The following is a 15,725-nucleotide window of genomic DNA, read 5'->3' as shown; positions in this document are numbered from 1 at the left end:
CCCACACTGGTCTTCCTGGAGCCTGGATCACCCGTCAGGGTTTCCAGGACTCTGCTCCACTTGTCTCTGCCCCTGCCCAAGCTTTCTGACCTGTCCTCGGGAAGGCCCAGTCTCTGATGGGATCGGGTGGACATTTTCCCTGGTGGTGGGTGCTCCTCCAGAACCTGGGACAGTTGTATCCTCCTAGCCATCCCTAACTCCTAAGAGATGCTCTTGACCTTGCTTCCAGGAGCTGGACATGTCCCCCGGGGACCCCAAGTGGCTGGATGTGATTGAGCGTGACCTGCACCGGCAGTTCCCTTTCCACGAGATGTTTGTGTCCCGGGGGGGCCACGGGTGAGCAGGCTGGGCCTTGTGGGCTGGAGGTGGCTCTTCACCCTTTCCCTCAGAGGGAGAGAAGAGGTAAAATGAGTTTGAGGGTATCTTGGGGTCCCAGGAGTTGGGGGCCCCAAACTACACTGTTAGTTTCCCCTCTTTGGTTTGAGTCTGATGGGTCCTCTTAGTTTCTCCTCTTACGTCTGGGGCAACTTCATCATTTACTCCCCAGAGTGCTAGGGCTTGCCTGGCCTGGCCTTCTTCTGGAAACAGGTTTTGGTGGGGAGAAAGAAGGATAGAGAGAGTTGGGTGGGCAGAGGGTATGTAGGAGAGGAGAGATATGGCAGGCCAGGCCCTGGGACCAAGACAGACACCTGGAACAAAGCTGGCCTGGCTAAGAGGCCACAGCTGCTGAGTGAGGGGCCCACACTTCCAACCCAGACACATCCTTACCCTGTATCTGGCATCTTGCCCTGGCCCTGACCCCTGCTTTCTTTTTGAGCCGCTGCCCTCACCTGTCAAATGGGGGAGGTGAGAGTCGATGTGCTACAGTGGGAGACTGACCCCTTGGTGACCACAATCAGGTCACATCCCTCTCCAGGGAAGTGCAATTCTGAGACAGGTCCGATCTGGTGGGGCACAGGTGAGGGTAGTGGGTGGCAGAGTCACACCTGTCATTCCTGCCCCGCTTGGCCTCTCCACAGCCAGCAGGACCTATTCCGTGTGCTGAAGGCCTACACACTGTACCGACCTGAGGAGGGCTACTGCCAGGCCCAGGCGCCCATCGCCGCCGTCCTGCTCATGCACATGCCTGCTGAGGTACCACCAGGCTTCGGGCAGGTGAGCGGTGGGCGGGCAGGGAACAGCCAGCAGCAAGGCCTCACGTCTCTTTTGCCCACAGCAAGCCTTCTGGTGCCTGGTGCAGATCTGTGAGAAGTACCTGCCCGGCTACTACAGTGAGAAACTGGTGAGTACTTGCTGGGCCTGGGCCCTGGCCTCAGACCCACCCCAGCCTGGACGCCCTTTGTCTAGGCCTTAACTCTTTAAGCCATTCCTGTCCCCGCTTAAGTCCTTCCCAGCCTTCTGTTGCTTTCAGGCTGAAGTCCCAAGGCCTGCCAGGGTCAGGGCTCCCAGGCTCCAGCCTCATCAGTCCCACACTCCCTCCGTCGCTGCCTCCAGCCGCAAGGCTGTTGGGCAGGATCGCTGTTCCTCCAGTGCACTGAGTTCCTCCCTGCCTTGGCCTTGTCATAGGCTTAAACCTCTGCCCCTTTCCTTCCACTTCTAACTCTACTTTTCCCTCAGCTTTCAGCCCTCCGGAGCTGTCCTTGACTCTGACAGGTGGCACCTCTGGCACACGCTCCCCCAGTGTTCCTGTTCCTGCCATGTTCTGGTCACTTAGCCCCCTCCCTCTCCCCTCCCTCTGGTCTCATTGCTTCTGTAATTCATGTCTGTCTGGCCCTCTGCACGACATGCCCCATGAGGGGGACTTAGATGTGTCCGGTTTGCTCACTGTTGTAACCCAGCACCCAGCATGAGCTTGACACCCTCCAACATTAGCCGCCTGAGGAACGAATGGATGCCTGCCTGGAGCTGGGGCTGGGCGTAGTTCCCGCCCTGGCTGCTGTGGGCCCATGGTCATGGCCCTGTGGCTTCACTGTCCCCCCAGGAGGCCATCCAGCTGGATGGGGAGATCCTCTTCTCGCTGCTACAGAAGGTGTCTCCCGTGGCCCACAAGCACCTCAGCCAGCAGAAGATCGACCCGCTGCTCTACATGACAGAGTGGTTCATGTGTGCCTTCTCGCGCACCTTGCCCTGGAGCTCCGTGCTGCGTGTCTGGGACATGTTTTTCTGCGAAGGTACCAGGCTGGGCTCAGGGGAGCACCCTTGCCCCCAGCCCAGCCCACAGGAGGCCTCTATTTCCAGAGAAACTCTCTAAAGGCCCCCTTGCACTCACTGCCCGCTTCCCCCATGCAGGAGTCAAGATCATATTCCGGGTGGGGTTGGTGTTGCTGAAGCACGCACTGGGCTCCCCCGAGAAGCTCAAAGCCTGCCAAGGCCAGTATGAGACCATCGAGCGGTTGCGGAGCCTCAGCCCCAAGATCATGCAGGAGGCCTTCCTGGTCCAGGAGGTACAGCCCAGCCCACACCTTCCCCTCACCACCGGGAGGGAGGGGGAGACTTGAGGGCCCTTTGGCGGGGGGCCTGGTAGCCCTCTACCCCTGAGGCCTTGTGCTCAGCAGCCCAGAACAGTGTGGACAGACCTCATCCTTCTGTCTGAACAAGAAGAGGGGGAACAGAGAGGCCTAGGTTTGAGGGAATGAAAGTAGGTGCAACCCACCACCCTCCTCCTCCCTGGCCCTACAACCACGGCCTTGGCTTTCTTTTCTTTTCTTTTTTTTGTGGACCATTTTTAAAGTCTTTATTGAATTTGTTACAATATTGCTTCTGTTTTATGTTTTGGTTTTTTGGCCCTGAGGCATGTGGGATCTAGCTTCCCAACCAGGGATCGAGCCCTCACCCCCTGCACTGGAAGACAAAGTCTTAACCACTGACCACCACTGAAGTCCCAGCCTTTTTTTCTTTCCTTTGTGGATTTTTGTCTCTCTGGGGCTGTAATGAGGTGACACATATTTAGGCAAGTGGACTCATGAGCTTTCTCCTCTGAGGCAGTGGGTCTCAAGTGCCTGGCTCACCTGGCACTCACTTCTGGGACTTGTGACCATCACAGGGTCCAGACCCCCCCACCCTTCCTGTGGTCAGCCTTTAGTGACCAGGGCTGGGGGAGCTGAGGGAGAGAAGGGGCCCAGGCTGGGAGGCAGAAAGGGAAGGTTCTTCATGGTGCCCACCCACCTGTCACTGCCCCCACAGGTGGTAGAGTTGCCAGTGACAGAGCGTCAGATAGAGCGTGAGCACCTCATCCAGCTGCGGCGCTGGCAGGAGACCCGGGGTGAGCTGCAGTGCCACTCTCCACCCAGGCTGCACGGTGCCAAGGCCATCCTGGAGGCAGAGCCAGGCCCGTGGCCCACCCTGCAACCTTCACCGTCCATCCGCCTGCCCCCAGATGCCCCCCTCCCTGGTTCCAAAGGCAAGTACAAGCCGCCCAAGCAGGTTCAGAAGGAGCAACGGAAGCAGGCAAAGGCGAGTGGGCAGCGGGACAAGCCCCCAACCCCAAGTCAAGCCAAGGTGGCAGCTGCTGCAGGAGATACATGTCCCCCACAGGATGTGCCCCCAAAGGACCTGGTCTACCAGGACCCCCAAGACTCAGCTCCCCAAGACTCAGCTCCCCAGGACTCAGCCTACCACTGCTCCCAGGAGAGCCTGACGTCCCAGGAGAGTGAGGACACCTACTTGTAACCCTGGCAGCTCAGGCCCCTGGGCTGGGGTCTCCACACACCTACACGGTTCACGGACTGACACTCCAGGGCCTGCCCACGCTCTGAGGGCCTGGCTGCCTGGCCCCTGGGCGGCAGAGAGTCTAGCTGGCCCAGCACAGATTCTGCCTGAGCCTCCTTATTTATTTTCTCCAGAGTGGAGCTCTGGCCGGCCCCGCTGGGGCAGGCAGAAGTGAGGGCTGATGGGTGGGACCTCACTCAGCCCCCTCCTCCTGGGGGGATGCTCCCCAGGGCTAGGGCACTGACGTGAGGGGAAAGGGGGGGGAAAAGGGTGGGGTGCTCTTTGTGTAAAATAGAAACATGGTTTTGTACAGAAATAAACACGCTTGTATAGAGAGCTGCTGTGCAGCTAGGGACTGGGAAGGGGGTGCCAACCCTGGTGCTCAGCATCTCTTCTGCACACCCTCCAGAGCCCCCCATCCTGGTCACAGCCCAGCACTAGAACCTCTCTGAGAAGTACCTTTGCCAGAGGAGATTCCAGGTCTAGGGCCAGCCCCTATTCCTGGCCCCTGTATCCCCTTACTCCATCCCCTCTGCCCCATGGCCACCATCTGCCATGGATGAGGGTCACCAGTGCTGGGGCAAAGCAGGGCCTGTTCCCAGGCTTTGATGCCTACCCATCACAGAAGGGGAGGGGCTCCTTAAGGAGCCTTCCTCCTTTCAGGGTCTTCCTCCTCCAAGGGCTGGCCTGGATGCCACTTCGGACCCCAATAAGGTACTGAGTGCTCATTTTGGGTCAGGTGCTGGTGCCAAGGGTGGGTGATCATGAATGCCCTCACATGCTCAGCCCAGGCCTCCATCAAAGTTAGAGGGGTGTGGGGCGAAATCTGGATCTGTGATAAAAGGTCGCCTGCCATTTACTGAGCACTTAGCATATGCCTGGCTGCACTGGTTGTGTCACGTGTTTGATCAGGTAGGCTTTATTATTATCCCCATTTTACAGATGAGGAAACAGAGGAGCTGAGTGGGAAAGATGAAGCTGATCCAGATTTGTACCCAGAGCCCCTCAATACCTCTCCTGACAAGGGTGATCGGACTCTGCCATCGAGAACCCATGCAGGCACTATGGTCACAACTGATGACCAGCAAGGGCGAGGACAGGGTGCCCCTGGGAGAGGCCCCCCTTCTGCTGAGGAAGCAGCTTTTCCAGTCAAACAATAGTGGCTGTTCCTGGCAGGCCACCAAGCTGGGCCAGGCCATGGGGGAGGGGGGAGAGAGAGGAGTAGAGCCTCCCTGGGAGCTTTTAGGCATTGCAGGGCCTGGGCCTGGAACATCTTGTTCTTGTACAGCTGGGGATACTGAGGCCTGAGGAGGTCAAGGGTCGCATGAACCTGTCATGGCAAGCCATCCACTTCCTACCTCCTACCCCTCACCCCTGTGGCTCCCTACCCCATCTGCACGTGCCATCAACGAGATGAGGGGCTCAGCCTTAGAGGACACTCCCCTCCCCCTGGCCCTCCAGGGGACTGGCCAGGATGTGGTGGCTTCAGTGTTCCACTGGGATCCACCATGCCGGAGAGTCCAGCGGGAAAGGTGCTGCCCCACTTCCATCCGCCTACAGTAGAGGCCCCCGAGCAGGCAGGAGGCCTGCTCAGGCCTGCTGGGTCCCAGTCAGACCTGAGGCTGCTTTAACCTGTTTGGTTCAAAGCCTTGCGTCTGAGGCCTGTGGATGCTCGGGCCAGACAAGGGCCCCTGGAGCGTGTTCCGTCCTGCTAGGAGCCAGCCTAGGTGTGCTGATGCCTGCTCAGCACTGGGGTCTTCGTAGACCTGAGGAGGCCTGAGCAGAGCCCAGCCCTAATGTTGAAATGAGCCCAAGTTGGCACTAACAAGCCTCAGATCTGGGGTGTCTGCCAGTGCTGGGGGGGCCTGCTTGGGCATGAAGCAAGTTTATATGTGCTCAGGCCACGTAAGTTCTGCTAATGACTGCAGGCTTAAGTCTCTGCTGAGAGCTGAGTACCCAGTGAGCCCCAGATGCATGGCCCTGTTCCCCCAAAGTTTGAGTTTTGGGCAAGTGTTAGGCCTGGCCACCTAACTTTTTCTGAAAGTTGGGTGAGAGGAACAGATGTGGGGGCCACCAAGTCCAGGTTAGGTTTCACCTTGTCAGTCCACTGACAGGGCTCACAAAGCAGGGAGGGGTACGTATCAACACCAGTCCTGGACAGCGCTTGCTGGGGGACTTTTGTCTCCGCCACCCCCGCCAGCTCTGGTGGCCCTGCACCATGCTGAGCCATGAGAGGAAGGAGGGGGAAAGACACCAGGACACTCTTGGCTGAGAACCACAGGGTCGCCTGGGCTGCACAGTTGACCCCACCCCTCCGTGTTCCACGGATTTGGGGGCAGCGTTCTGTCCCAGCCCAGCCCCGGTTCGTCTTGTGGCCCTCCAAGGATCAGTGAAATTAATCATAAGGCCCATATGCCGGCCCAAGGACAGAAATGACCCCAAGCATCCGCTGGCTCCGGACCCCAGCGCAGCAGGCGTCCAACGGAAAGGGCGGAGCCCGAAGAGGGGGCGAGGCACGGGCCGGGCCTAGAGGACTCGACGGGGGTGGGGTCAGAGGGTGATTCCCGAGCCACTGACGAGGGGGAGGAGGCAGCAGGGGCGGAGTTCGGCGGGCTGGGAGGACAGGAGTGTGGCTCCGGCGTTAGAAGGAGGCGTGGCCACTCTGGATTGGCCGCCCGTCCCGCACGGCGTGGCCGTCAGGGAGTTGGCGTAGCTGGCGGCGTGGACTCGGCCGCCCACCGGCTCCTTTAAGCCCCCCGGCACCGCCCCCACCGACCCGCCCCCAGCACGGCCTGGGCCAGGTTGGCTGCGGGGTCGGCTCCGCGCGGGCCGCGATGGAGCTGCACATCCTAGAGCACCGGGTGCGGGTGCTGAGCCTCGCCCGCCCCGGTCTCTGGCTCTACACCCACCCGCTCATCAAGCTGCTCTTCCTGCCCCGCCGAAGCCGGTGCGCGCCCGGGTTCGGGGCACATATGGGGGTGGGCTCCACTGTCGTTTTGGGACGGGGTCGGGAGATTAGGACCGCCGCGGGGCCAGCGGCAGCAGGCGGGGAGAGCCCTCTCTGCCACCCTCCCTCCCCCCGCCCCCGGCCGCCATCCGGCCTGGGCCTACCCTCCCTGGGACCGCCGCCTATCCGGCCCCGTGAGGCCCCCTCCCAGGGCCGGTTAAGGCGCAAACAGCCTGGGATGGTCAATGCTTAACTCCTAGTGGTGTCAGGTGGGGGCATTCCTTCCTGGCGACTGCGGGGAGCTTTTTCCAGATGCCTCCCATCGGGTCAGAGGGGCTGGTCTTGGGGGCCCAAGGTCCGACGCCCCCGGGACTGTCGCTGCGGGTGAGCCTCTCCTCCCTCCCGGAACGGAGGGGCAGGGGGCTCCTGCGGAGGTCGGGGAGGCGGAAAGGAGTCCGCAATTCCGGAGATGGGGCACACACCCCACTGTCCTGGGGAGAAAACTGAGGCTTGAGGGGGCAGGGAGGCGCCCGGCGGGGGTCTACACCCCCTCCGCCCCTCCCAGGCTGAAGATGCCCCCACCCCCCCAACCAGGTGCAAGTTCTTCAGCCTGACGGAGACCCCCGAGGATTACACGCTCATGGTGGACGAGGAGGGCTTCAAAGGTGGGGGCTGGGCTGGGGAGGGGGAGTAGGGGAAGGAGACTGCGCTTTTTGCGAGATTCTCACCGAATGCTAGGATCCAAGGTCGCAAGAGCTGGGGCCTTGAAGGAGGATGGATCTGGGTTCGAATCCATTTCCACTATTCACTGGCTGTGTGCCCTTGAGCAAGTCACTTCCCCTCTCTGAGCTGTTTGTTTCCTCTTATGTAAAGTGGGTATAGTTATGGTTCTGATCTTATAGGGTCCCACGAGGGCTTTATAATGGGGCTGTGTGTGGAGGACACTTAGCGGCCGCAGGCCAGCGGCAGGGCCTCAGTTACAGTTCTGGGGCAAGAATCGGGTTCCTGTGGCTGTTTCACCACCACCCCCCTCTGCCTTTGGACTATTTCTCCTTGGACTTCTCTCCCTGGTGTGGGTCACCCCCTCCCGGACTGGTCTGGCGACTCCAGGAGTCTGAGGGTTGGGGAAGGAATGCAGGCAGTCAGCCCAGGGCAGGGTCCTGGCCGGCCTCCGAGCTGTGCTTGGGCAATTAGCAGCCCGCCTGGTTGTGGCCCCTTCTCTGGACTGGACGCCAGCCTGGTCCCTCCCTGTTCCCTGGAGCTGACATCTGCCTTCTACTCCTGCCAGCTTGACCCATCCTGGAGCCTCAGGCCAGCCAACTGGGGCTTGGTCCATCCCGCATAGCGCCACTTCAGGCCTTAGTTTCCCTATTTGTGCAGCAGAAAAGTCTGGGTCTGCTCAGAGGGAAGGGCATCCCCCAGCCAACGTGGTCTGCTGGCTCCCCCTGATGGTGCCATGTGGTATAAGGTATCTGTGAACCCACAGAGTACTGTCATCCCATTCTACAGAGGAGGAAACTAAGGCTCAGAGAAGTTAAATCATTTGCCCCAGGTCAGCAAAAAGTAAATGGTGAGGCTGGGATTGGAAACCAGCTCTGTCTGGATTTGGAGCTCCGATCTTAACTGGGAAGTTTCAATCCCTGACAGGCCAACACCTGAAGCACCTCTCAGTCCTTGCAGACATGCAGGTCTCAGGAGCAGAACTTGGGGGAGGAAGACAGCTCCAGTCTCCAGACCTGACCTGACCTTGGTAGAGCCCTCCAAGGCTCAGACAGGGAAACTGAGGGCAGGGTCCAGCCCTGTAGGCCCTGACTGGGCATGTGCCCCCTGCCCCACAGAGCTGCCCCCATCTGAGTTCCTGCAAGTGGCCGAGGCCACGTGGCTGGTGCTGAATGTGTCATCCCACAGTGGCGCAGCAGTGCAGGCTGCTGGGGTCACCAAGATCGCCCGCTCAGTAATTGCACCGCTGGCCGAGCACCACGTTTCGGTGCTGATGCTGTCCACCTACCAGACAGACTTTATCCTGGTGAGTTTCCTGCAGGTGCTGGTGCAGGGCAGGGTGGGCATGGGTGCCTGGGGACCCATGTTTTGTGCCATCTCCTGTGGCCCAGGTGCGGGAGCAGGACCTGTCCGTGGTGATCCACACGCTGGCCCAGGAGTTCGACATTTATCGAGAGGTGGGCGGGGAGCCTGTGCCTGTTGCCAGGGATGATTCCAGCAACGGCTTTCCCCGTGCCCAGCATGGTGAGGGCTGCCCTCTGACACCCAGGCCGCCCAGGGGCTCCTCTTCCCACTGGGGCCCTTCCCTTGTGCAGGTGGGTCTGTGGGCTTAGGGAGACCAGCTGACACTGACCCCCTCATAAGATAGGCAGATGGGGCCAGGAAAACTCAGGCAGGTTCCTGCATGTAGACCGTGACCTGGCACCCAGCCCAGGCCTCCTCTCTGGCTGGCCACCAGGGGGCGCCGCAGCCCACAGTCGCCCTTTCACCCGCCAACACCTTGTCCCTCCTGAGCAGGGCCCAGCCCCACGGTGCATCCCATCCAGAGCCCAGAGAACCGTTTCTGTGTCCTCACGCTGGACCCTGAGACGCTGCCAGCCATCGCCACCACCCTCATTGATGTCCTCTTCTATTCGCACAGGTGGGCCTTGTTTGCGTTTGTCTCTTTTGTCCTCATACCTTGTTCCCCGTGCTCTTTCCCACCACCTTCTGCCCATCCCTTGGTTCTGCGGGTTCTGTGCCCTGTTCTGTGTCTGGGGTTCCTGGCAGCCTGCGATGCACACGTGTCCTGCACTGAGGTTCAGGCAAGGTCCTGATGCCGCAGCTGGAGCCCTCCCCTCTGGTGTGGGCAGAGCCACCCCTGAGCTGTGCCCTGGCAGGCCCTCCGGCCCTGGGGTCTGTGTCTTTGGCACAAGCAGGGTTCGTCATCTTCCCCCATCCCCACCTACACCAGTTGGAGGTCAGGGCGCTTGGAAGGGGATAAAGTGGCCCAGGGACAGGAGGGTCTGCCCAGGGCCAGCTGTGCCAGTTCCTTCCCAGGTGTGGAGGCCGACGGGGAGGTGGAGTGGGCAGAGCACCTGAGCCTGTTCTCCTTCCCCAGTCCCCCTAAGGAGGCAGCCTCCGGTGGTCCTGGATCCAGCTCCATCACCTTCTTTGCTTTCTCCCTCATTGAGGGCTACATCTCCATTGTCATGGATGCTGAAACACAGAAAAAGTATGTGACCCCTGACCCTAGGTGGGCCACAGGCCCTAAGTCAGCCCCAGGGAGGGAGGGAGGAGGTAGAGCATCAGACTCCGAGGTCACCAGGCTGACATGCCCAGGGAGCTCATGGTGGGGCAAGGAGGGGACAGGGGTGCCCTGCCCACTGCCCACCTGCCTCCCCAGGTTCCCCAGTGACCTGCTGCTGACCAGCTCCTCAGGGGAGCTGTGGAGGATGGTGCGCATCGGCGGACAGCCCCTGGGCTTCGGTGAGGGCTGCACCTCGTGTGTCGGGGGCTTGGGAAGGGCCAGGGGTGGGGGTGGGGATCAGGGTGATCCACATGGACCTCTCCTCAACCCTCAGATGAGTGTGGGATTGTGGCCCAGATCGCAGGTCCCCTGGCTGCGGCCGACATCTCCGCCTACTACATCAGTACCTTCAACTTCGACCATGCCCTGGTGAGCGCTGCTGGCTGGGGCCAGGGCCCCTGGAGGGACGCTGAGGGGGTGGGGTGGCAGTAGGTGGTCCCAGCTGGGCCAGGAAGTTGGGCAGCCCTGACCCCTCCCTCTGTCCACCTGCCCGCAGGTGCCTGAGGATGGCATCGGCAGTGTCATCAAGGTCCTCCAGCATCGGCAGGAGGGTCTGGGCTCCTGAGGCCCCGAGGGGAACAGCAGCCTCCAGGCTCTCCCCTTGTCCTCAAGCTTCCAGAGACTTCTCAAAGCTATTTCCTCAAGCTCTGGGATGTTCCTGTCGGGGGACTCCTCCTTCCGCTCTGTGTATGTAAGCTGCGTGCAGACACTGGCTCTCATGTGGACACGTGTGTCTGCCCAACGCAGGGGAACACGGTGCTCAGGGCTTCCTCCAGGAAGCCCTCAACCCATCACTCCCTGCGGGGCCTCGGCATTTGCACATTCCCTGCCTGAGGCCCGAGCCTTCCCCCTCTCAGCGCCCTGGGTGGGCTGGCTGCTCCCCAGAAGGCCTGATCTCCCTTCTGCCTCTGGCTCTGTTGCCTTCCCTGGCCACGTGAGTTCTGACAGTGCCTTCCCTTCCTGGGGCCTCCAAAAAATGTATTTTTACATCTCTCTGTCTCTCTTCTTTTTTAATCAACTTGTTAATAAAGAGCTTGTAGTGAGCGGGCCGGGCTGTGGTCCTTGGGGTTGTCCGAGCCTTGGCCATGCCTGCCCCGCAGCTCCTCAGGGCCCCTCTGCCTGAGGTCCTGGACTCTCCCCGCGCAGCTGGCTCCGGGCCGGGCTCGCCTCACCTCCCTCAGTTCTCACCTCAAGAGCATAGATGAGCTATCGTTCTCCAGACAAAGGACCTATGCGCTGGGAGGTGGAGTGACTTAGCCAGGGTCACGTGATTCCTGTCCAGGGCTGCCTGGCTCTGAGGTCCGGGCTTTCTCTTCATTCCTTGCTGCTTCTGAACAGCCCAGAAGGTTCAGAACAGGGAAGAGACTCCCAGACCCTCCTGCCTGGGGGTCCCCCAGCCTCCCTGCCACCTTAGGTGTGGCTGGCCTGTTGCAGAACCCCCTCAAGGAGGGGAGCCCTAAAGCACCTCTCCTTCAGGCTGCTGCCTGCTTTCTTTTGGACCACGCCTGAGTTCTGGCTGTCCCTCACGGGAGCAGTCAGTTCTTGCAACCAGGGCTCTCCTGGAACAGTGGTGGGAGGGGGCCAGGCAGAGTGTGCACCTGGGAGTCTGCACACTGGGCTTCCCCTGGCTGGGGGGACAGGACAGGGGCCTGGAGGCCACCTGGAGCCCCCTCTCCCCTCGATGGCTACACGCTGGGGCCAGAGGCTCCGCACATCTGAGCCCAGGTTTCCTGTCACAGAGGGGCCACCTCCCTGCTCTGTGAGCTGGGATTCTGCTGTGGCCCGATGGGGCCCCACAGATGTGCTGGGGAGGTTATCGGGTGCCCTCAGCCCAGACCCGCCCGCGCTCAGGAAGGGAAGAAGGGTGTGACTTCAGCGTACTCAGAGGTCGTGGTGGCTCCCCAGAAAAGCCAGAACGGGGCCAGACCTCTGGCAGTGCCCCCGCCCTGCCCCTGGGAACCTGGGGGCTGAAGATCAGAGGAGCAGGGAGCACAGCCCAGCCCGGTGAGTGGCGGTCGGGCGCCCTGGGCCAACCCCTTCCCCTTGGCCTCCGTTTCCCCGAGTGCATTGAGACCTAGGAGGCAACTCCCTCAGGATCCTATATACCTTTGGGCCCTGGGAAGGGGGCGTTTGTTTGTAGTTTGTCTTTGGGTTGGGGAGGGTCCTGCTTCTCTCCCTGGAGGGGCCACCCTGGGCCTTGGCTCGAGGGATGTCCTGGGCTGAGATGGGGGTTTTAGAACCAGAATTCTTGGGGCTGCCTGACCTGTAGCTAGAGAGCTCCTGGCCGCACGTCCAGCTCTGGGGGTCTGTCCATCTGTCTGTCAGCTTGTGAGCCACTGCCTGATTTGGGTGTTTCTGTCATCCCAGTTTTCCAAGTGTGTCAGGTCTCACCTGGTCCCCCAAACTGGGTCCTAACCTGGCAATGGTTAGATCTTGCGGCTGCCCGTGGGATTGGCCTGGGTGGGAGGCCACAGGCCCGCCCTGGTGGGCTGGTACAACTCAGGTCCAGGCCTAGAGGCCAGCATGTCCACCTGTGTCTCTGCCACACGAGTGCAATTGTGTGTGGGGTTGTTAGCTCCCAGGGCATTAGGGTCCTTGGGGGTCACTGGGCCGGCTCTCAGCCTTCTTGGCAAGTTACAGATGGGGAGACCTGCTCGGGGAGTGCGGGAGACCGAGACCTCCCTGGGGCTGGGGCACAGGGCTTGGGGCACAGGGCTTGGGAAGTGCCTGGAGAACACAGCTTCTCTGGGAAGGGGATATGACCCTGGCCTTCTTGCACAGCTGATGTGCTGGGTGCTGTCCGACAGGTAGGTCTCGAGCTGTCCCAGGCCCAGGGAGGGGGGACTCGCAGAACCACTTCCTTGTCCACCCAGGCCCCAGAGAGTTCTAGGGAAAAGGAAGTCGGTCTGGTCAGCCCAGGCCTCAGGTTGGGTCATTCATAACTGAGGTTGGGGGCACTCGCTGGCTCACCTGGAGCCCCAGTCCACCTGTCTGCCTCAGTGCGGCCACTCCTGAGCCTGAGGCCGAGGACCGCGGAGCCTGAGTGCTTGTTCTCAGAAAGATGCAGCCCATGCCCGGGGAGGGCCCTGCCCGCAGTCCCTCAGCCCCACGTCCAGCATCTGCTGGGAGGATGTGAACCAGGGTGGGGGGCTGTTGGGTGGGTGGGGACGGGAGATGAGCAAACCTCAGGCGTGAAGAGTCCCGGGCTCATTTCTCCCCTTTCTGATCTCCATGCTCATACAGAAGAAGTGACCTCTTCAGCCCTCCTCGAAGGCATTTGAGCAGAAATTCAGGGTTTAAGGTTTTCACCCCCACCCCAGTTGGGTAGGGCCGTGAGGTCCCACGCTCACCAAGTTGCTCCAAAGCGGGATTATTTTCTTGCGTAGAGGGGAGGATAAGGCCATGCCCTCTCCATGTTCTACCTGGTCCCACCAGGTGGGACTGGTCCAAGCAGGAGGAAAGAGGGGCAGCCGTCTGCAGCTGGCTGACTGTGAGCCCAGGGAAGCTGCTTCCCCATCTGTACGTGGCGGAGGGGAGCGTGTGTTCCATTAATTCATGTATTCAACACACGCTCTCATTATCCCCCTTTTACACGGGGGAAACGAAGCACTTCACAGAGGGGTGAAGTGACTTAACCAAGGTCACACAGCTGGGCATGGCAGAATCATTATTCAAAAAGAAGGTCAATAGTGCCCCTAGGGGCCTGGGGAGGTTCCCTGGGGGAAGGGATATTTTAGCTGAACCCTGAGGGACCGGGAGGATTTTGCAAGATCCCTCGAAATCCCAGCTGTCTGCGTTGGTGACTGGGTGTCTGCCGCCGGTGACAATGGGTGCGTGGGCGGGCACGTGAGGCGTGGCCCTGCCTCCTCCCTGACCCTGGGCTGGGCTGGGTGAGCCCGTTGGGCAACAGGCGGGGTTTGTGTCTCACTTTCCCAGGCGGGCCCTGGTGCTGGGGTTCCCGAGCCAGGGGTATCTCAAATGGGGGTGCCCAGAGCTCCCTTCCCAGGGGGTTGGTCACGGTGCCACGTGGATGGGTGTGCTGCACCGGTGTGTGCACTCACAGTGTGCAGGCCTTCATGGGCATCTACAGGCAAGTCTGTTTTGTCCAGAAAGTGTGTGTATGTGTGTCTGTCTACACGTGTGTCTAAGTGTCCATGTGTCGTTGTACTTAATGGCTCCATGTCGGAGGTCTGGATGTCTGTGGCTGTACATGCATCCAATTTTTTATAAACATCAGCTGTGTGCCTGGCTCCGTGTCTGCATGTGTCCCGTGTATGTGTGGCTGGTGTGTGCATCTATGCCTGTGTGTGAGCATTTGTGGCATGTATTTCTGTGTGTCTGTTTTTGTCTGTGGCTGGGGCAGTTTTTCTATGTCCACGTGTGCTTGCACATGTCTGCATCTTTTGTTTTCACATTCACACCTGTGCCCGTGTACACCCTCTTGTCCACTTTCCTTCTGTGGACCCACATTCCCTCAGGGCCCCCTGCTCTCCCTCTCCCTGACACCAGAAGGCCCAGCTCCCTGCCGTCCCCTGGGGAGTGGTGGGCTGCGCTGCCCAGCTCCCCAAGCCCTACCTCTTCACCTCTGCCCTCCGCCCCTGGCCGCCTCGGCCCCAGCCTCTCCCGTCTCCCTCTTCTCTCTCTGCCCACTTCTCTGTCCCTCTTCTTCTGTCTACAGCCCCAAGGGAGCCTAGCCCTGCTTTCTGTCCCCCTGTGCATACGCCCCTCAGCCTGAGCTCTCTGCAGTGACCCAGCCCCAGTGCCCTCTGCAGCTCAGCGCCCCCCACTTCCCAGGGCCCTGAGTCAGCCCACGGTTGTCCCCGCCTATGTGGCCACCCCAGACCTCCCGCTGGTCTCCCTGCCTGGGTCTCCCTCTCCTCTGGCTGCAGAAGCATATTTTCCCCAGCACTAGTGTGCTCCCTCCCTCCCCTGTCTCCAGCCTTCCGCAGCCCCCCTGCTCTGTCTTTGAGACCAGCCCCCAGACCCCCACCCCACCCCTGGTCCCCCTCCCCCTCCAGTGTCTCACCTATACTTGCTCTCTCCTCAAACCAGGAGCCTCCGCTCCAGGCAGCTTCCAGGCCCTGTCCTGAGCTGGCATACCCCGGCCTTTTAAATTTAGGTGTGCCTTTTCTAAGTTGACAAACAAGAGCCCATGCACAGGGACTTCCCTGGTGGCGCAGTGGTTAAGAATCCGCCTGCCAGTGCAGGGGACACGCGTTCGAGCCCTGGTCCGGGAAGATCCCACATGCTGTGGAGCAACTAAGCCCATGAGCCACAACTCCTGAGCCTGCGCTCTAGAGCCCGTGAGCCATAACTACTGAGCCCACGTGCCACAACTACTGAGCCCACGTGCCACAACTGCTGAAGCCCGTGTGCCTAGAGCCCGTGCTCTGCAACAAGAGAAGCCACTGCAACGAGAAGCCCGCGCACCGCAACGAAGAGTAGCCCCCGCTTGCTGCAACTAGAGAAAAGCCCGCGCGCAGCAACGAAGACCCAACGCAGCCAAAAATAAATAAATAAATAAATACATTTATTAAAAAAAAAAAAAAAAAGGCATGCACAGGTGCTCACCGGGCAATAACACAGGAGGGGCTGTGGGAGATCCTCTGACTCTCTCCAGCCCCTTTGGAGCCGACTTCCTGCTTCCCAGCCTCTTGGTTTTCCTGGAGTTGTGTTCTTAATTCTGCCTTAAATTTTTATTTAATTGAAGTGAAATTCACATAATATAAAATTGACCATTTAAAAGTGAATAGTGGGACTTCCCTGGCAGTCCAGTGGTTA

General features: G+C 60.3%; 2 protein-coding genes across 3 annotated transcripts in view; both read left to right on the top strand.

The window, feature by feature from the left end:
• TBC1D10A (TBC1 domain family member 10A) overlaps window positions 1-5,002 on the top strand; it is a 31,158-nt gene extending 26,156 nt beyond the window's left edge. Inside the window, exons 4-10 of one of the 2 annotated variants that reach the window (XM_082354108.1) lie at window positions 230-336; window positions 1,020-1,134; window positions 1,217-1,282; window positions 1,982-2,171; window positions 2,290-2,444; window positions 3,184-3,400; window positions 4,651-5,002. In XM_082354108.1, the coding sequence (XP_082210234.1) occupies window positions 230-336; window positions 1,020-1,134; window positions 1,217-1,282; window positions 1,982-2,171; window positions 2,290-2,444; window positions 3,184-3,400; window positions 4,651-4,868 (1,068 nt within the window). In that variant the 3' untranslated portion in view covers window positions 4,869-5,002. Of the gene's footprint in view, window positions 1-229; window positions 337-1,019; window positions 1,135-1,216; window positions 1,283-1,981; window positions 2,172-2,289; window positions 2,445-3,183; window positions 4,045-4,650 lie in introns of those variants that run through there. The other variant, XM_082354107.1, reaches the window with a different exon arrangement.
• Window positions 5,003-6,324: 1,322 nt separating this feature from the next.
• On the top strand, window positions 6,325-10,988 carry CASTOR1 (cytosolic arginine sensor for mTORC1 subunit 1). The gene is made up of 9 exons (XM_082354118.1): window positions 6,325-6,655; window positions 7,250-7,320; window positions 8,494-8,681; window positions 8,767-8,899; window positions 9,173-9,296; window positions 9,756-9,869; window positions 10,041-10,123; window positions 10,219-10,313; window positions 10,441-10,988. Exons 1-9 carry the CDS (start codon window positions 6,543-6,545, stop codon window positions 10,507-10,509), a joined length of 990 nt encoding a protein of 329 aa, XP_082210244.1. The 5' UTR covers window positions 6,325-6,542; the 3' UTR covers window positions 10,510-10,988.
• The last annotated feature ends 4,737 nt before the right edge of the window (window positions 10,989-15,725 follow it).

The sequence above is a fragment of the Balaenoptera borealis genome, assembly GCF_965194805.1.
Source record: "Balaenoptera borealis genome assembly, chromosome: 14".
Lineage (NCBI taxonomy): Eukaryota > Metazoa > Chordata > Mammalia > Artiodactyla > Balaenopteridae > Balaenoptera > Balaenoptera borealis.
The sequence above is the reverse complement of the archived record's forward strand: the minus strand, read 5'-3'. Positions and strand labels throughout refer to the sequence as shown.